The sequence below is a fragment of the Patagioenas fasciata genome, chromosome 13 (genome assembly GCF_037038585.1).
Source record: "Patagioenas fasciata isolate bPatFas1 chromosome 13, bPatFas1.hap1, whole genome shotgun sequence".
Lineage (NCBI taxonomy): Eukaryota > Metazoa > Chordata > Aves > Columbiformes > Columbidae > Patagioenas > Patagioenas fasciata.
Window position 1 is genome coordinate 12,003,607 of NC_092532.1, and position 21,389 is coordinate 12,024,995.

A 21,389-nucleotide genomic window follows, 5' to 3' on the forward strand; every position below is an offset into this window, starting at 1 on the left:
GGGATTTCTGTAACTTAATTAATTGCCTGCGGGATTCAATTTTTTTTTTTTTTTTAAGTATTTTTCATATATTGTAATGCTTCTGAGTAATGCTTTCCCTCTCTTGACGATATCTTAGGACCCTCAGTTCCCCAGGGCTATACTACTTATGTAGCTTTTTCTTTTATCTCTTTTCCTCTCCTCTCCTCTCTTCTTCCATATCATTCTAGAAATTTGTAGTTCAGTAGTGCTCTGTTTTTGTCTATCTCTTCACAGGCAGAGAGGGCTTGATACCCTCCTCAATTCTTACTTCAAATGTTGAGAATCAAAACCACCTTGTGCTTCCAAAGGTCAGGACAACCTGTGCTCAATTCTACTCTCACCGACATCAGTGTTACCGATGCCTTTCACTTGGTTTAATGGGCAAGTAACAACAGGAAGGACAGAGCACATGCGATGTCAAAGGAGGCAGATACATCTTCGTAAGACTGAACCAAGAGCATGTGTACGTTTAACTTTAATCACGAATAGTCCTCATGCACTTTAGAGAACTTTGAGCTCACAATTGGAATATTTAGCTACAGGTTCCAAAGGTCACACGTCTCTCAGGGCTGCGTCCTCCAATTACACAATCACATTTGTGCAATTGCCTGCACTTATTTCAGAGCGAATACCAGCAGACCTGGCATGGGCTGTCTCAGGCTGTGAGGTAACTCCTGTACCCACTATGAGGGAACAGTGGTGGGTCGGGGAAAAATGGGGGCCAAAGGTGAGCACGACACAGCAGCCAACGGGCTGGACAAGGAAGGCTCCGGAAAGTGCACTCAGGCAGAGAGAAGCTCTGAGCGACGAAAAAGCGCTAGTAACTGGGCACAGTGCCCACCCCGGGGGGAGGCGCGGCCGCTGTGAACCAGCCCAGTCACCCGTTCGGCTGCGCCACGCTCAAGATGGCGTCCAGCACCACCCCAACTCCGCCACACTCTTCTCGCTCTCCATTGGTGAGGTGGGCTGGCAGTCTGTACCACCAGCCAATCAGCTCTCCCGCTGCCGTTTCGGGGGCGGTGCCGCGGCCTGGCCTTAGAGGAGGGTGTTTTCCGGCTGTCACGGAATGAGCCACCTGGGCCCGTGTCTGAGCCCGCGGTGCCTCTTGCGTGGGCCCTGGGCGGTGTCGCGGGGGCTGCGCCGCGTCTCAGTGGCGGCCGGTTTGCGCCGGGGCCCGGCGGGCTCCAGCACCGCCTCTCTCTCGGGCATGGAGGAGTTGCTGAGCCGCGCCGTCCCGCCACTGCCGCCCTATGAGACCAAGGAGAAGGCGCCGCCCCCGGCGGAGCTGCGCAGCGCGGAGTTCGTGCGGTTCTACCGCGGGCTGGCGGCCGGGCCGCCCCGCGCCGAGCTCCTCACCCGCTTGGCTCGCGACTTCGGCGTGGACCACGGCCGGGTGGCGGAGTTCAGCGCCAAGGTGCTGCAGGCCCGGGAGCAGCAGCGGGAGCCGGGGGCCCTGCTGCAGGCCGAGGACAGGCTCCGCTACTACCTCAACCCCCAGTACCGGGGGCTGTTCCAGCACCTGGGCCGCCTGGAGGGGGGGCTGCGCTTCCTGGTGGAGCTGAGGGGCGACTTGGTGGAGGGGCTGGCGAGCAAGGCGGTGGACGGGCCTCATGTCAAGGTGAGGGCTGGGTTGGGAATGGGTGGCTCTGGCAGGGGATGGGGTTTAGGACTTGATCCTCATGGAGCCTCCACGTTGGGCTGAAGAGTGGCCCACGAACCCGATTTACTGTTGGGGTCTCCATGGTGGGACATGACCAAAGCCCATTCCCAATGGCTGTGGCTCCAGTGCAAGCCAGTTCTGCTGGGAGGGGAGCACTCCGTGGTGTGAAGCAACGGGCTTGCCAAGCTCGGGTGGGGGTGGGTGGCTGGGAAGTGCTGGCATTGGAACAGTGGAGGAATTGCCACAATGACGCAGTGTGACATGATGCAGATGATGCTGAGGCTGCCAAGCTGTGTCAGGAGCTCGCTGCAGGAGTGACGTGTAGTGGCGTGACTCCTGGGGCTGGTAGAGACATAGAATCGTTTCAGTTGGCAGAGACCCTCAGGATCACCGAGTCCAACCATAACCTAACTCTAGCAGTAAACCACGTCCCTAAGAACCTTGTCTAAACGTCTGTTAAACCCCTCCATGGATGGTGACTCCACCACTGCCCTGGGCAGCCTGTTCCAAAGCCTGACAACCCTTTCTGGGAACAATTTTTTCTTGATATCCAATATAAACCTCCCCTGGCACAACTTGAGGCCATTTCCTCTTATCCTATCACTTGTTACTTGGGAGAAGAGACCAACACCCTCCATGCTCCCACCTCCTTTCAGGTAGTTGTAGACAGCGAGAAGGTCTCAGTCTCTTGTTCTCCAGGCTAAACAGCCGCAGCTCCCTCAACCACTCCTCATCAGACTTGTGCTCCAGACCCCTCACCAGCTTCGTTACCTCCTCTGCATTCTCTCTGGTATTTCAGTGATATAGTGACATAGCAACTGTGTCATGCTAATGATGAAGAATATCAATAGGAGAAAGGAGTTGTCGTGACTTAACTCGGTGTGTAGAAAATAGGTGAGATGGAACATCCCCTCTGGTTACACGGTCCAGGAGGTGACATGGGTGTGGAAGAGGGAATGATGTAGAAGGGAGAAGGAATTATGTACTCTCTTTCTCTTTAGTAGCCGATGACAGAACCCGAGGGAGTGGCAGGAAGATGTGCCAGGGGAGGTTTAGGTTGGACATTAGGAAAAGCTTCTTCACCCAGAGGGTGCTGGCCACTGGAACAGGCTCCCCAGGGAGGTGTCACAGCCCCAAGTCTAACAGTGTTCAAGAAGAGACTGGACAACATCCTCAGACACATGGTGTGAACTGTGGGGTTGTCATATGCAGAGACAGGAGTTGGACTTGATGATCCTTGTGGGTCCCTTCCAGCTGAAGATGACAGTGGCAGGAGCTGACAGGGCTTCCCAGAAGGCCACAAAGAAAGACACAAGTTGTTCAGATGCACTGACCATAACTTGTTTGTCAATATTCAGATACAAATTAAGTTTGACAAGGAGAAGTTGTTTTTTGTCAGTGCTGTCAATTAACCACAGTCATCACATAACTGAAGTAGCAAGGGCGTTGCTAAGAATTCACATCCAGTTGGGTCATGTTAAGTAAAAATAGACTGAATTTGAAAAATTAGCACGATAGAAATGTGTAAAACAGCTGAAGGTACATGCCCCAAGTAATGTGATATGTTTAGAATCATACTAGACCCATTTGAAAGTAGGAAAATATTGTCTGCAAAACTAAAGCTTCAATAAAAGGGCTGTTGTAAACATTTTATGTTTTGTCTTCAAAGTATTTTTTGAAATGTGTGGGTTCTTCACGTAACCGGGCTTCGTTCTGCATATCTCTTCTAGTCTTTTTCTGCACTTGTTGATCACTTCTGTTTTCAAAGGTGATATATTCTATGACTGAGGGTTGGTGATAAATTGGCACATAAGCCAGGAGAGATTGAGCTAGAACTGGTTTGCATTGTTTTTTGTGACTGTATTGACTGTAAGAATTTACTGTGGATACTGTTTCTTTTCCATTTGGAGTTTTATTTAGGTCATTCTCATCTGTTTTCCACAGCAATCAAGACCTAGAACTATGTGCTGTTCCAGTGCTCTGGCCTTGAGAAAGGTGTTAGATTTTGCTTCTGAAATAAGTGTCTTGCTCAGCCTTTAGAATCTATTTGTTTCAATTGCAAATGAGTGTCAGAATAACCATGAGAACCCAACCTGCAGGAAATCTTGACAGCCTCTGCAATGGAGCTGATTACAAGCTGGCGTGAGGGGTTTGTGAGATCACATGTATTTAATTTGATACCTTAAGTCATAGGTGTGAGATGCTGTATTACCTGTTCTGAGACTTAAATGTCAAGAACACAGGAAACTATATGGCATAATATTTGGGCTATAGATTTGGGGGTGGGAGGGGTTGTTCGAATGCTTTTCCTTTTTGATGAAGGATTTGAGTCTTGAGAAATGTTTTTGTTCCATAACACAGATTTTGTGATCTTGTAGAGGACAATTTTAGAGTTGTTTTTTGCTGGTTTCCGTAACTGCAGGAGAGAGACAAAAAAAAGATATCAAAAAGCTCTGGAACTTGCGGTAGATGTTAATGTGTCAGGATTCACTGTTACATGTGATGAATTATTGTCTGCCTGAATTTCTTAAGGTCTTATTTTAAAACAAGAGATGCAAATTACCTGATGATTGTTTCTCCATTGGTTTCACTGTCCCTGAATCATTAATAAAGTAGATGATGCACTGCAGAGTGGGGCAGTGTTGCCTTCAGTTACTCCCAAGTATACACATCTTTGTAATGCCCTCAGTTGTCTTTCAGAAATCACCTCTTAAGGTGAATTAATGTTTAAAGTAAATGAAGAAATGCAAATGCCTTACTCAGACTTTATGTACTGTGTGACATGTGCCTGGCTGCACTTTGTGCCAAAATGTGTCTCATTATTAGACTTGTAAAGACTGTGAAGTCACTGAAATATTTTAGCAGTGTCCATTAAATCAGATGTCATGGTGCCGTAGCTGTCGGGATCCAACGTATGACAGATTGGGTTGAAAAAACTGACTTATGAGAAATTGAGAATAATGGTGACTACCTTACTGGAAGAATTCCATAGATCATGAACATAAACCCTGAACAATGCATTGGAAATACTTAAAATGACGGATTGTGCAAAAAAAGGAAGGAACATGCTGCAAATAAGGTTTAGTTTCTGTTTCAGTTAGTTATTAGAAGGCAGAATTGTCACCTAGAGCGAGACGGGAAAATTATGGGTGTCCTCAGTGACAAGTTATTTTGACATAGTAAATGTCTTTCTGTGGATGTGTAAAAGATGATGAATACTCTTGACACAAGTTTGTTGATAATCAGATGGCAAAAATTTAGTAGTAAACTGTATTTTTGAAGCTATACAGCCCTTTTTTTCCAAAGAGTCCACCAAAAATGTATTCAGGAGATATGGTGAAGATGAATTTTTCTTCATGATCTATCCCAGAGGTTGGTTTTCTGTTCTATTAACTATATGAACCAGTTATTACTATCATGAGCCTCATGGATAATGTTAAGGTGACCACTTAAAAAAAAACAGTACTGGCAAATAAGACATCATTTGAAAAGTTAAATTACAGTAAAGCTGGGCTTAATTCTTCTTCATGGTGCTGTTTGAATTTCTTTCCTCTTGCTATTCTGTACTTTCCATGTGTTCTGTTCCTTCTACCAAAGGACATGGACATTTTCCTGTGTCTCTATAAATTAGTTGATTTTCTGATGAGCCTTTGCAATGCACAGAGTGAAATTTGCTGCAAACCTGTTTCCCGAGTGTCATTCTTCCCCTTACTGCACAGAACCCTCTCACCTGCAGTACTTCTTCTGTGCCAGCACTTTCCTCTTGAGATTTTTTTTATATTTTGCTTGCTTACTCCATTTCAGCATTTGAAATATGGATTCTGGTGAAAATTCACAGCGTTATTATTTCAGGTAGCAAATCATTCAACTATTGCTTTTAAAATATGCTTCATCTTTCCATATGATTTAGAAAAAGTCAGTGGAAGTTTCAGGTTGCTGGCAAGAAGTAATGAAAACGATAGCATTTTTGTCAAATTGATTTATAAATAAACCTGCTTCCATAATTAAGCAGTAGTTGGAGTGCACCTGTAATCTTGTTGCGTGTGTGTTGGTCTACTACAAAGAAAGAAATATCGTAATTATTTGGGTTATTTTTCCATTAATAGCAACCACTCCTGAATACAACAAGTATTTAAAATTGGACTTTTCCTTGAAGTTTTGATTTTTTTTTTTTCTTAAAGCTTTCTGGAAGATTCAAACACCGACCTTCGTATAGTCAGGGAAAGTGGTTTTAAATTTTGTTAGAGGAATTTGAACTGCCTTGAAGGCAGAATATTTTGCGTGTAGGCTCTGCATGAGATTTTGCTTCCTTTGGAGCTTGTACCAAACTACCGCTGGTCTGCTCAAGGTGTTGAGCGTACCCGTAACACTTTCATGAAGTCAAATGTGCAACAAGAATCTTACAGCTTTTGTGTATTTATATCTGCACTGACAAGGAAATGTGGAAATAAAATTAAAGGGATTTTCTTGATGCTGGAGGAGAATTACAGAATGCATTATATGGCCTACTGAGATTTTATTTTTGCCCAAACTATCTAAAATATTTCTTAGACAGATCTTAGTTTTTACTTTGCATTTTGAAAGACCTATTAAAGCAAGGATTGCCCACTGCTGTGTTGTAAATATAAAATATTTTTCTATTTCCTCAAGATATATCAACACAGAAGCAACTTGCACTGTTAGGTATTGGTTGATGATGCATTTCTATTTTGTGTTTGTTCAAGAGATTACAGTAAAATAACATGTGCAGGTGACTGAGTGACTTGAAAATGCTTGTGCACACATTGTTTAAATGAGCAAAAGTGGAGAGGGGAGGGTAATACATTTTTTTAAGAATAAGACATCAGACAATATAAAATGAAAGAGCTGGGGAAGTTCTCAGCACTACCATTTCTACTGCAGTAATTACTATTAGCAATAAAAAAGCAGGAAAACAGTTCCCTTTTATTTGTGTCACACTACTGAATTTCATTTTACTAATGGGTGCGTTTGTCAGTATCTCACCCGCAGTATTCTGTACCTATATTTTTAAACCCATGGCAGTGTCGGAGTAGGTCTGTAAGTCAGTATGCCTAAGCAAAGCATATCAGGTTAAAAACTTCAAACATTGCAAAGCCATGGAAAAACTCAGCTCTCGGGAGGCTGGCAGAATATTTCCCTTGTAGCCCTGTCATATATCTCACCAATAACTAACAGTAACTTAACCGTCCATTCGGTGTGCACGAAGCGTTAGTTACTGCTGTTCATATTGTGGTTATACGTAAATACCTGTATATGTATTTTCATTGTAAGGAGTATTTTATTTTTTAGTAGTTTGAGAGGGAAATTGGAATAGTTCCATCACCAGAAAGGCGGGTTTTCATAATAAAAAAGAATAATTTAAGTTTTTCATAAAGAGTTTTCCCATTTGTTGCTCGATAAATAGGGACCTGATGCGAAGATCAAAAAGCCTGTAATTTACTGTCTTGTAGCCAGAACATGGAATGAAAAAAAAAGTAATCACAATTTATTATGCTCGGCTAATAGAAACTGAAGTATAGCTGGTGATTATAAATACTAATCTGAGAATGTCTTGTTGCTCAAATTTAAAATTGGGATGCTGAATAATAAATGGGTGCTGTATTTTCTTTTTAATGAAATGTTTGAGATGTAATTTTATGACTAGAAAAGCCTCTGAAATGAAAATAAGAATTTACTTACCACTAAATTTACAAAATATGACAACCTAACTTGAGACTGGCGTTGTTGGGGTTGAGTCTTTCAGAACTTTGTGTATACCATTATATCAGACACAACTCCGAATTTTGTGCAGTTTAGTTGAATTAAACACAGTTTGGGATAGTATGAAGTGTTTTGTGTCTTTCTGCACTAAGAAGTTTTCTCAACAGCCTCAGTTGCAGTTGAACTAGATGAGAACCAGCTGGGATTGGGCTGATTCTTTGCCCTACATGCTGCCCTGTTGTTTTATAAAGCTTCATTATTTACTATTGACAGATTATTTTACTTGAGTTGTAATTCCCCATAAACAATATTCCTTTCTACCAAAATCATTGCTGAAGGCACATCTGCTTCACTTTCTTCTTTGCTTACAAATGCATTGCTTTTATAGAGCTGACATTTGGGCCTGAAGTGGCTTTATAATCATGGAATAGTTTGAGTTGAAGGGACCTTCAAAGCTCCCCCCCTGTAGGGACATCTTCACCAGCTCAGGTTGCTCAGAGCCCCATCCAGCCTGGCCTGGGATGTCTCCAGGGATGGTTCATCCACCACCTCTCTGGCCAACCTGGGCCAGGCTCTCATCATCCTCAGGACCAACAATTTCTTCCTCATGTCCAGCCTGAACCTCCCTCCTTTAGTTTAAAACCATCACCACTTACCTGTCGCAACAGGCCCTGCTAAAAAGCCTGTCCCTACCTTTCCTATCGACCCCTTTTAAGCACTGAAAGGCCACAATAGGGTCTCCGTGGAGCCTTCTGTTCTCCAGCTGAACACTGCAACTCTCAGCCTGTCCTTCCAGCAGAGCTACTTCAGCCTCAGATCATTTCTGTGGCTCCTCTGGTCCCGCTTCAACAGATCCTTGTTTGTCCTGTGCTGAGGACCCCGAGCTGGACCAGCACTGCAGGGGGGTCTCACCAGAGCAGAGGGGCAGAATCACCTCCCCCCACCTGCTGCTCACGCTCCTTCTGGTGCAGCCCAGGATACGATTTATTTTCTGGGCTACAGGCTCACATTGCCAGCTCGTGTCCAGTTTTTCATCCACCAGTACCCTCAAGTTCTTCTCCGCAGGGCTGCTCTCAGATAACACGTTCTGCATCTTGACAAGTGGCCTTCAGTTCAGTTGAGCACCGTGATGTCCCATCGTATGGAGCACACTTGCTAAATCTGTGGGTGCTTCAGAGAAGCAAAACGCATCTGATTCATAGGTTTTCCACTTTTACCGGGATCTGTTTAGTATAGCTGGCTTTCTCCCAAGTCACTCATTGCCGTCTGGACCGTGTTACTGCCAATAGATGCAGAGCAGTGTGTTCAAAATAATGCCTAACAGGAGTGCAGCCATCAGCAGTTTTCCCTCCTAGCTGCTAGACTGCAGCGTGAAATGCTGTTCCAAAAAACAGGTGGATGACAAGAGAACCATAGGAATCTGTTAGTTTGACCCCAGATCTGACAACTCTAGCTTATTTTTCTGGCTTGCAATGTGCCCTTACAAAAGAAAACATGACAGATAATCCTGAAATACCTGGAGACTTTCACTACACCCAGGGGTGTTTGACCAAAATGGTTTGTGGTTGTTTTCTAAAAGCTTGAGAGCTGTGCAGAAACAAGATTCGGGATGGAAGTACCTTAAAACCAGAATAAACAAAACTATTCTAATATACTTCCCCATGTTGCAGTTGGAAACAAGGTTATCTTTAGTCGCATTTGTGTGTTCTACCTACTTTATTTAGCACGTATGTCCATTTTTCTTCTGTTTTCAGGAAATGAGTGGAGTTCTAAAGAACATGCTTTCGGAGTGGTTCTCAACAGGATTCCTGAACTTGGAACGGGTCACTTGGCAATCACCTTGTGAAGTACTCCAGAAAATTAGTGAGTAAGTGCTCAAAGTTGTTGATGCTCGTGGATGAAATGGTGATGAAATGCTGTGACTGCCCAGATCCATGATTTTAAAGAGAGTGCTTTTTCAACAGGCTAATTAAGGAATAGTTGCATTTAACACACTAAGAGGACACTTTTTAAAACTGAATTAAGTAAACAGTAGAGGGGATCGCTTGTCTCGTAATTTGATCCTTTCGCTCACATTTGCACTCACAAACTGGTGTATTTTCTTCCAACCTTCTCAGTTACTCTTCCCACATTCCCAGAGGTGCTGCTGGTACTTCTCCTACAAACGCAGATTTGTGCAGCTCTGTCTTCTCGCGCTCTCTTTCCTCTCACTGGTGCTGCTGCCTCCATCACTGCTGCCACCACCTTCTCCCCTCATCCTACACCAGCAGTGTTGCCAGAAAATCAGTATTTAAATCCAATGCAGCGTGAAGTGCCCAATGCTCAAGAGCACGTTTTACTTCTAACGCACTGAGGTTCCCCTTCCTTAAATCCTACAACAGTTATTTCTGAATTTCTGCCACATATTCCAAGTTGTAGTGATGGAGTTGAAGGTGACAGAATCAAAGCTTTGTTGTGTGGCATTTTGTTATATAAAAGGCTCAAAGTAAAATGAATCTCTAAAGAGTTCTGGAAGTACTTAAGACTGGGAGTGTTAACAGACTAGTTTGTAGCTTGGGAAAACAAATTCCTTAGAGGCGTGTTCAGACTCATTCAATGGCTTAGAAATGCACGTGAAATCTCAGCTATGTAATAAGCATATCGCAAATAAAACTAGAGAGTGCGGGTATGCAGCACCTTTCCAATCTACTTTGTCGCAGTTTGCTGATGAATTTTACTTTTTTCACTTGCAACCTGACTCTCCTTTTTTTGATTGGAGAGTTTTGTCACTGACATCAGTGGGAAAAGTGCTGAGCTTGTAGGGTTGGCAGCTGATCTCTATTTTGAAATGAAAAAAAGAAAGATGTAATTTCACTTTTTTTTTCTTATTTTCTCATTGAGTTCTGAAGCCGTGCATCCTGTTAGAAACTGGGTTGATATGAAGCGTCGAGTTGGGTCATATAGAAGATGCTACTTTTTTTCTCACTGTGCAATCCCAGGAGAGCCCTTGATAGTCTTGCATGTTGCACTAACCAGTGACATCTCCAGCAGCATCCAGGTACAGTCACTGATGCATTTAGTACACAGCAAAGTGCTCAAATTGCAATCTACTTCTTTTAAAATCCATAATCCCTTATAATTTGGGAATATTTGGGTTTGTTTCAATTTTTTTTTTAATTAAGAGATGAGAGAATTGTCACTTAAAAATTACAGCAATATTCTGTCTATCTCCTGTTATGTAAGTTGAAATTTTGGGGTTTTGCTCAAGTGCAAGAAGAATAAGAAAATATAAGAAATATGTAAGAAAAGGTAAGAAATATGTAAGAAAAGGTAACAAATGAGATTAAAACTTCAAAGCAGTTGTGATTACTTCTGAATATTTTAATCCACATTACAGTTATTTCCTGCACTTGCTAATGGATAAGCAGCTTTTTTTGATTAGATTTTTTTTTTGTTTCTCCCAGAAGATAAGGAATAAAACAGTGGGGAAAAGTGTTAATGCATTTGAAAGTTAAGAAGAAGGGCCCCCATAATGATGATAATAACTACTACTTTTTTATTTTATTCTAATTTTCCCAGGCCATAGTGAAAGAAGTGCCACCTTTAGAAACAGAAGATACAGACAAAATTACAACAGCAATTTTCTACTCCATCAGTTTGACTCAGCAGGGGCTGCAAGGTGTGGAGCTTGGGACTTACCTCATCAAACGGGTTGTAAAAGAGCTGCAGGTAGGTGTTGCAGGGTGCACTTCAGATGCTGCTTGGCCAATTTCCTCCCCTTGTATTGCTGTTTTAGTTTCCTCTTTGTGTCATGGCTTAAGGCAAGGAGCTGCTAAGTCTTCCCCTATACTTGTAGCTTCTTACCAGATCAACCTTCAATGTACCCAACTGTTCCTTCTTCAAAATCTCATGGCTGCTCCAGTAACAAAAATAATTCCTGTACATTTTCTTGTTTGTTACATTGTTATATTGAATTAACACTAGTTATGTATGCAGTTTGCATGCTTGCCCTGAATATGTCTATTAAAAAAAAAGAGAGAGATTTCCTTGCCCAGGCGTTTCTTGCTATATAGTGAAGAAGGTGTCTTTAACATTTGAAAGTCACAGGAATCAGGTACTTTATGCAACTCAGTTGCATGAATTTATATAACATAATTGCATGTTATGGGATTATTGTTAATAGTTTTAGGGCTCCTTGTAGAACCTTCTTCCAAGCAACTGGAGAACGGAATGAAAATTCCTTAATTTATATAAGAGTGGTATCAAGGAGGCAGTCACATTTCTTTGTTGAGTTCATTATTTTATTTAATACTCTTTACTACTTAAATTACTAGTAGAACTACCACTTAAAAGTAATGGTCTCTACTTGTCTTTACTAATCCAGATGTTGGAAGAATGAATATAAAGTCTGGCAAATTGTCTGTGATTAGAACTTCAGTTTTGCTTACAAAAATAACGAAATTGGATGCACCAGATTTCTACAAAATGATTGATTAGTCCATAGCTGAATCATAGCTGGCTGCCCTAAAGATTTTTTTATTTTACTTAATTTTTAATGGATATTTTGACGGAATGTTGTTGCTTCTTGCTTTTGGAATGGCTTTTAGATTAATTGTCTAAAGTGCAGCAGTCCAGGTATAATTAGGCTGGGCCATCTGTCTGATCTTAGATGAGGGGAAATTGGAATAAATTCATGCAGTTACGTGCTCTCACATTTGAAAAATAATTTCTGGATAATTGAGTTGCTCTCATAAAATAACCATATTGACAATGTATTTGTCCATCACTAAATTGCTTATTACACTAGAAAAGTTATGAGTGAGTTATAAAGGAAAATAGACATATCATACTTAGATAACTTGTGTGCAAGTTCCGAAATTTGATCTGTCAAACAGAAGAATGTGTTTGTTATATACTTATAACATTTCTACGTTTCAGTGTTGTAAAATCCAGCCATTCAGGGTTCATCAAATACGAAATTAATAGGAAACACTTTGGCTGAGATGCCTTTGAATACATTCTTATCATAAAATTATTGCCTCAAGAATCAGTAACTTTATTATAATATTGAAAGGTAAGGGCTTCCCATACGGTGCCAAAGATGCAGGTCTTCCTCCCTACTTAGATTTCATACACTCCTTTAAGATGTTGTGAAAAATGTGCTATTATTAGTAAGGTTTTATATGGTGAATTGGACATGTACTTAGTTGAATATGAAGTTGTAGCAAAACTTGAACTGTCTGTTTATATTTATTCTCCATATCTGTTAATATATTAAGGTACAATGACCTCCATGTATTGTCTCTACACCTTTCCTTTTCTTGACGGTGAACCTTCTTGTGTACCATTGTCGGGCTAAAAGAGATAAAAGGATAATCCAGGAGTGTTTATTCATGATGGATGTGACTCTCTAGTAGTTTGTCTTCCACTCTTTGTTCATGTCTTGAATTCTGCAAGAACCATCTCCCATTACCTGTTCACATCTGTCGAAGTGACCCTGAGTCAGCTCACTGTTACCAGAAATATGTAATGCACTTCTCTAATGCCTGGTCATTCAGCTTTTGTTGCAAATGTCGTGACTCCCATCTCAGTGGACTTCTTGATTCATTGGATAGAAGAGCCATGTATTTCAACTTCAAAATGCTTCCACTGTGAAATTCCTGCAGAGTTAGATTGTTTGGGGCAAAGGCAGACCAGATGATGAGTGATACTCTTGGCAGACTGTTCTACTCATCTCCCAAAATTCTGGAGGTCCTACTTCAGTGCATTAATCAAACACGTGCTCACTTTGGTCAGGTGTAAGCAAAGGACTTTCCAAGGTTGTCTGTGTTCAGGTTGGCCATAATTTTTGAAGCAATATTATAGTCACTTAGTTTAAAAGGGACAAATGGTACTGCAGTAGTGCTGAGTTGACTCGGTGGCAGCAGCTGAAACAATAGAGCCTCAGCAAAAAAATCTTGGGTCAGAAATTACATCTCGTTAAGCAAACTTCCAGCAGCCTTTGTAAAAATAGATAGTTGAGGTCTCTGATAGGAAGAGAATTTTTTATATAACCTTTGCATGGCTTTGCAATAAATGAGTCTTTAAAGTGCTGCTAAATCACCGAGTGTTCCAGGTTACGTAAGTTGAGACTCTCTTTAATTTAACGGATAATAAAATGCTTTGGGAAGAGGAGACCATTTGAAGGGGTTGAGGCTTTTGTTTTTCATTATATTTGAATCACTGATGATACACTTTTATAACCTGCCATTTGAGTTAACTTTTGTGGCTGTGTTTGATCTGCAGAATGTTATTTGATTCATATGTTCCCAGGGTACTGCAAACTCTTAGAACTTTTTTTATCCGCTAGTAAAAATCCTTTATCTGACTTTGCCTTAACTTAACCTGCTCTGACACTTCTACTTGTAAGTGCCATTGTAACCTCAAAACTGAATTCTCAGCTGTCATTCTTCATAAGGAAAACTCCAGATGGGACCTGTCACGAATGTATATCATTAGATCAGAAAAAGGCATGCACAAATGTAGAAATATGCTAATAGCCACTCTTTTTTTCCGCCATTGAAGTCTTTATTTGGTGAGATTTTTATAAACTGTACTGAAACATTGATCTAGCAGGTATCTACTCTATAATGTCTATAAATTCAGTTAGTACCAGATTTCTTAAAATCTTATCAATGGGCAGTTAAGATGGAACTTAATTTTTTCAGAAATCTTCCTGCTAATTTCTCTGAACTGGTCACATAGGCTGCTGAGCATGAACACGTGTAGGGTGGCACTGCTCACCTTCGAAGAATGTCGAGTATAGATTTCCCCCATGAAAGTCTCTCTTGCAAACGGGTTTTTATTAGGCCTATGAGGAAAACTGCAGCAGCGGAGGCTCTGGTGAAGATTCCAACCCTCAATGTTAAGCACCGTTAATTTGAGGCCCTGCACAGGAGTTAATGGCCCCAGCTTTTACGATCTTCCACTAATTTAAGCAGATGGAGGACGTATGAAGTTGAGTCACAGAAATGGGTCCTCAGTTTCATCTCTTCATATGTGCACAGTTTGTGGTTTGAATCCTTAATCTCCACCTAGACATTATGGTTTGGCATTTGCCACAGGTATTGTGATATAATTGGGTAAAGGGGAGGGATATAATGGAGATCAGAACAGCCCCATAGGGATGCAGCTTGTGTTGCATACAAAGGGCATCCTAACAGAAAGGATCCTGTGCTAAATAGGAGATTTTTCTTTTTTTTGGTAGTTGCTTGACAAAGGTTTGCTACACAACCAATTTAGAAGGGTTTTATAAACAGGCTTCTATTGTTATCTGTTCAGATTATTTTAGGGCAAGCAGTGGGATGAACTCATTAGTCCACTGATACAGCTTTGGACCCAGTAGAAATCTGAGAATAGGCTCCCTGTGCATTCTGTATAGTCTCATGATTATATTAATATATACAAAGCAGGGACTAGATAACAGAAATAATCTCTCGTATTTCTTAAATTTAAGCTTGCATTGCTCCCAGAAACTAGTTTGATTCTGAAATGATTTGAGACAACTAGTAAGAAAACAAACCAACCTCAAAAACAGGAAGGAAGGCGCATTTCTAGCAAGCGATGGGTGCTGGTGAATGTGTAGACAGATAGAACAGATTTCTCATTAGACAGACATTTAATTCAGAACGTGTTCATAGCCACTCTAAATGGTCTGGAGCTCTGCAGAAGGTACATCATAGCAATTCACTCTGCAGATGACAGACAGAGATAACTGTGGTGAAGCCTTTGAGAAAACTGCTTAGAATTTTATAGCCTGTGGCGTTTGGGGGAGAAAACTGATAGCTGCTGTGTGACTCGATTGAATGCTTAACAATTGGTGGCAGATTTTAGCTTTCTGGTTGGGCTGTTGATAATTGCTACCTTAATTTGATCTAGGTGACCTGGGGAGATCATAATTTCCAAAACAGGCTTTGCTTTCATTGATGAAAAATGTGACCTTGGACTACAGCTTTCAGAGTGCAAGACAGTTTCAGATGAGATATGGGTGACAGGAGAGATCTGTGCTCTTTTGCAATGAAAAAAAAAAACCTCAAACCAAAACCTAAAAGACAACCAAAACCAGAAAACTACCCCCAAACAAAATGAGCAGCTGTTTCTTAATGGTGTATGGGTTTCTGACAAGAAAATATACATTAATGGATCTCCACCAATAGCCTTAGAAACTAGCACATCGATTTAGCAACAACATAAATGTGCACACTTGGCTGCATCTATTTATTTTTCTACAAGAAATGGCTACCTCAGATAAGCTCCTGAACTCAAGCATTTATCAGATATGTAGTAGTGTGTACTGTAACTTCAAAATGGGGTCGCTTTCCCTTGTGTTATCTGTCCTAAGAAGTAAAAAATATGCACAATTTCCCATTTTGTATTTATTTATTAATAGAGTAGGAGCTACTAACTTCCTCATAAATATTTTGAGCAGGGCTTGGTGAACAGGTCACTCCTGAAAGTGAATGATAAGCAAAGAGCAGTCAATATCACAAAGAAGCAAAATGTCAGTTACTTCATTAGGAACTTTGCAGTAGTTATTATAAATACACAAATACGGGAAGAAATCGTTCATTCTCACTTTTGTCATCATGGATGGATGGTGCATTGGTTCCCTCTCGGCTTTGCAAGGGAGATGAGATTGGAATTGTTACCCTACAACACAACGGCCACGGCTCAGCCCCATTTGTGAGCTCTGTTGAGGAGCAAAATAGTATTTTCCAACATGGTGCTTTCTTAGCAGAGATAGTGCAGGAGACTTCCAGACTCGGCTTTGTGGTGAGCAGCTTTTTCTCTTGGTCCAATCAGTTTTTGCTTTTACCTGAAAGAAGACTTTCTGCTCCTCAGATTTCAGCATTACTTTCCTTCTTCCTCTCTCAGGTTTTAACCCCAAACATCGGTGTAGAATTTGTGAAAGAAACCTAAGGAATATGTTCTCAAGACACTGTCTTTTATAGGATGAGTAATATAGATAGGAAAAAAAAGACACCTTTCAGGAATATAATCCCATCTTCGGGTCATAAAGAAACACCTCTTCTATTCCTTGAATCCCTACCTAGAGGAAAATAGCATCTAACAACCTTTTTCTTTTTCCCTTTTTTTTTCATGCCCAATGCACAATAGTAACATCTGTACTCCCTCTATCAGCACATTTAGGATTTGTCATTAATAGGTCTTTAATTTGTAAACTTCCCCAATTTATCCCTGTCTCTTGTGTTCTCTGTGTCACGGACTAAACACAAACTTTAAACCACAACAGGGAATGAAGACATCGAAGAATGAAACCGCATTTTGAAATCCAGTGGCTTTTGGGGGGAACTTGCTGCTGCTTAAGGATGCTGACATGAAAAGGGTATTTCTCATTATTACAGGTTTGTGTTTCTGCACCGTAAGGTTCATTTGCAGGTCTGTCACATCCTGGGCAGTTGCTGAGTTGTCACCCATTGTTTTTGTGTGGACAGGCAGAAGGGCACTGGGTCACCGATCCTTCAGAAGTGAGTTGTGGCCTTCCCTTTGGGGCAGAAATTCATCTGGCCGCAGTAAGAGCTGACACACAAAAGGTCAGATCACTGACAGCAGAGTGTGTCAGCAGCTAAACTACAGGCGGTCACCGCAGTCACCCCCGGTCAGTGGTGCTGATGCAGAAATGAAGGCAGCAGGTAGTGATGCTCGTTACCATCTTGACAAGACTGAAAGCTAGCAGCTTCTTCTCCAGGAACAAATTTCTTGAAGAATTTTTCCAGTAGTCTTTAAAAATTCACTTTTGTGCCATCTTTCTCCTTCATCCTTCTCCAGGAGAGCTGTGGGTTTGTCTTTGGTGGGAGTTAGTGCTGAATCAAGGAAAGCACAGCTGACAAGGAGGCAGCTGAGCAGAACTCTCCTCTGCCGGACTAATTAAGATCCTGCTGCTTTAAAGAAAACTGGATTCCAAATGTGATGATTAGGTATACTTCTTGATTTGAGAAACCCTACAAGAGGGTGGATGGAAGGTGATCAAAGGAAGACCTAATGAGTGCATTAGCTTCTGTAGTCAAATTTTATAAAGTTATTTTGATTTGATTTGTGGATAAATAGTCTTTATATCCACGGGGAAGTATTTAGCGTGGGGTTGGGAAGGGAAAGAATTTTGAAGCTTATGGAGTTGCTTTGTTCTGTTCTCATTGTTGCCTTTTTTCTGCCCCCAAATATATATATTTTTTTAAATTTACTGTGGTTCTTGCTCTCTTTTTCAAAAGCAGGGGTGAAACTTTTTCTAAAAAGGCTTAACTGCCTCCTCCAAGAAACATTCTTTTGATTGAAACATATTTTCTATATCCATGCCTTTTGTAGTCCTGTTCCACAGTAAGAACACAACCTTAGTGAATTATTTTGTTTTATAAATGCTGTATTCTCTAAAATTCTACAGAGAGGTGCTACGATATCAGCAGAAGTTGCCTTCCAGAGACATCTCTTTCTATAGATTTACAAAGAATCTTTTTATGAAACGCATATGTGATGAAACCTGATAGTTATATTTCACAGATCTTATTACAGACTTATGCTTCGGAATTACTCTTAGAAATAAAATATCATCATGTCCTTTAGTGCAGACTTGAAAAAGTCACAGGAGTTTAACACTTTACTAGTATTGCCCTTTCTGACCGTGGTAGCTGGAGCAGTTGAGAATAGGACACAGTCAGGATCTCCTGGGCACTCTCATTACAAAAGAAGTTGTGTTTGGTTTTTTTTTCAGTAAGATACAGAAAAGAGTGGTTTTATAAAATAATTTACCTTTTTCTTTATCCAGTTCTCTAAGGAGATGAAACAGGGTGTTTCTTTGTAACTTGATCTGCCTCCCTTGTTCCTATCTGGTCCCAAAAGACAAATTCTTTAACTTACATATTTGTATAATAGTCAAAGAACTTCAGATAAGGGGAACACAGAAGGTTATTCAGTTTAGGCAAAAACTGAGGAGGTGGTAGATCTGAGCTGGCTGATGTATCATAGTGCTGGAGCCAGCAGAACAGCAGTCAGCCGTTTGGGAAGCTTGGTGTGGGAAGGGAAAAGGTGAACCAGCTGAATATTATTCCAGTTATCAAAGTTTATTAGAACTGGTGCTTGGCTCCAGTTTGCAATGAGGAGATGCCAGGTCTGCCTTCCCTGGATCCTGTATCCTCATGAAGCAGAACACAGATGGCAGCGTTTTGTGGAGCACAGCGGTATCCGAGGGTGCGGGAGCACGGTGGTACCTGAGGATGCAGCAACGCAGGTGCGACACAACCAACCTCGCAGCACGCAGTCCCTCAACATTTGCTAGTGGGAGGCAACATCTGAGCAATGATGGCTTTTTAACGGTTATCTCTGTAATACGCAAATTAGAAAAAAATGCGTTTTGTAGTCATTTAAAGACAATTTTCTGTTGACATTCAGATGCTTCTGTAATGTTGATAAATGTCTTGTTTCTTACCACTTCTTCCTATATGAACAGTAATTAAAACAACACTGTGGTTTTTTTCAGTTCAGCTCATCTTCCCTCTTTTCCTTGCCCCCCCACTCCTTCAGCAGGGTTGACTGATGGAATTTTGGTTAATTCCAAGTGGCACTGAGTTTAACAACCTTCTCTCTTCTTTCTCTTCTTTCTGTCGCCGTGTCCCAAAGCTAACACACAGTTTTCCTTTTGTATGTTTTGCTTTACATGTTTACATAGTCAACAGTTTTTACTCATAAATTAGTAGTAGTTTTATTTTCTTAAAACAGGTATTAAATTATGTGATACTTTTTTTTTTTTTTTTTTTTTACTGCAAGTATGTATTTCTTATCTTGCTATTTCATCAATTCAGTTTATAGTTTGGGAGTAGCTTAAGAAGTAGCTGACCTGTATAAAGAACATCTTTCAACACTTCAGAAAATACTTTGATTCCATTAAAATCTAGAAATTGTACCTCTCATGATTTTACAATAAATTGAAATAATAAAATGCCCTTGACTTTAAAAAAAGATAGTTGCGTATGAAAAATAAATGATATTCAAAAGGTTTTGAAAACTTGTAAGTTTATCTTTTGAAAAACTCTTATTCCTCTGATTTAACTTCATTATGGCACACTGTTGTATTTATTTATTTATGCCTGTAAAATAATAAACCAGAATGCAGCATTGGTAAGGACTGCATAAGTACTTTTATGTAGATGGTGTGTGTGGACTCTAATTCCATCAGTGTTAAAATCTTTTTGATTCTCCAAGTACTCCAAATTTTTGATTCTCCAAGTACTAATATATTACCGTCAGGGTGATTTTCTTTATTTTTTTGTCTATGTGTATCAGTTATTCTCAGAATCCCTAGTCTTCACTTTACATCAAGTGAAGGGTATCAGTTGTTCTTTCACTCAAACTTTTCATTGTCAGTTATGGCCAAACTCATTATTTCTTTTTCTCTCCTTCTGTCTGCAGAAAGAACTTCCTCAGATAAAAACCTTTTCTACTCTTTCACCTATCCCGGGCTTCACAAAGTGGCTTGTTGGTCTCCTCTCCTCACAAACAAAAGAACTGGAAAGAAATGAACTTTTTACAGAATCAGAGCGGCAAGAAATCTGTGAGATCACAGGAGACTCTACTACTGAAACACTAAAGAAACTCTTAAATAACAACGAGTGGGTGAGATCAGAAAAATTAGTCAAAGTGCTCCATTCGCCATTGATGAGACTCTGTGCCTGGTATCTGTATGGAGAGAAGCATCGCGGCTATGCTCTTAATCCCGTAGCAAATTTTCATCTCCAGAACGGCTCGGTGCTGTGGCGGATAAACTGGATGGCGGACACAAGCCCTCGGGGCATCGCTGCTTCTTGTGGCATGATGGTCAATTACCGCTATTTCCTCGAGGAGACCGCCAGTAATAGCGCGGCCTACTTGGGGGCTAAACAGATTAAAGCCTCAGAGCAGGTTCTTTCCTTGGTGTCTCAGTTCCAGCAAAATAGCAAGCTTTAATTAAATAGTATGAAAACTAAGAACTAGTTCCTCACCTATAAAGATCTGTAATATTTCGCAATGTCTATATTTAAATGAGAATGTCTATTTTAAACCAAATGTACTCAGCACAGCGGGATACCAGGTGATCTAGGTTATCTGTTTTCATGCTTACATTGCCACATATTCAAAACCTGATCTGCTGCGATTGAGTCACTGCAAGTTCTAGACATCTGTTATGTACAAATGAGTTGGAGGTTTATATTGAAGGAGGGGCAAAATTCTGTCAGTCAGTTTCTCAGTGGTAGCTTGAATGGAAAATACTTGAGCCCTACCGTTATTCTCTTGACAATAAACCTGTATAAACTGTGTCTTTGAAAGGAGCTGCACTTATTTGTCATAATACAAGCATAGGTAGTTCAGTACTAAAGTACCTGGAAAGTAGTACTGAATGAAGGTAAATTTTCGGTCAAATATATTAGTAAAAGAATAATCTACAGTTTTATTTCTAATATCTGTCTTCTTCTTCCTCAAAAACTCCCATATAAAACCTCATGGTATTTTCCTTTTCCAAACCCATTGAAAATCTCACTGAGGCATGCTTTGCCGCTGGGGAGTGGAAAAGCCTGGAATTAATATTGTCGAAAAATCAGGATCTCTCAGTGCAGCAGGTATGTAGTATTACATTTGTACTTTTGTCTGCTAAGATATAATGAGCAAAGAAATGTTCAAATCAGAGAAGAGAATAAGAGAGACTGATATTTGGGGATCAGTTCAGAAGCTTCCGAATATATATGTATTTATATTTATATATATTTATATAAATATAACATAACATATATATAATATTATATAATATAGATTATACTTTGCCTCTGATAATTTTGTATGTTGACAAAGAGCTTTTTAATAAAGAAGTAGGACTGAGCTATAAACTAATGAAATAAACTTTCTCAATAAATCATGTCTTGTTTATTCCAGCATGTACCCTCTGTGACTTAACAGCCCTCCTTGATAACAGCATCACCAGAGCAGA

General features: G+C 40.6%; 1 protein-coding gene across 1 annotated transcript; it reads left to right on the forward strand.

Moving 5' to 3' along the window:
• The first annotated feature begins 706 nt into the window (after positions 1-706).
• Positions 707-20,733, forward strand: MLYCD (malonyl-CoA decarboxylase). Its single transcript, XM_065848621.2, is given in 5 exon segments — positions 707-1,639; positions 9,157-9,269; positions 10,283-10,439; positions 10,961-11,110; positions 19,841-20,733. Coding segments are annotated over 5 exon segments (1,887 nt in total). The 3' UTR covers positions 20,375-20,733.
• The last annotated feature ends 656 nt before the right edge of the window (positions 20,734-21,389 follow it).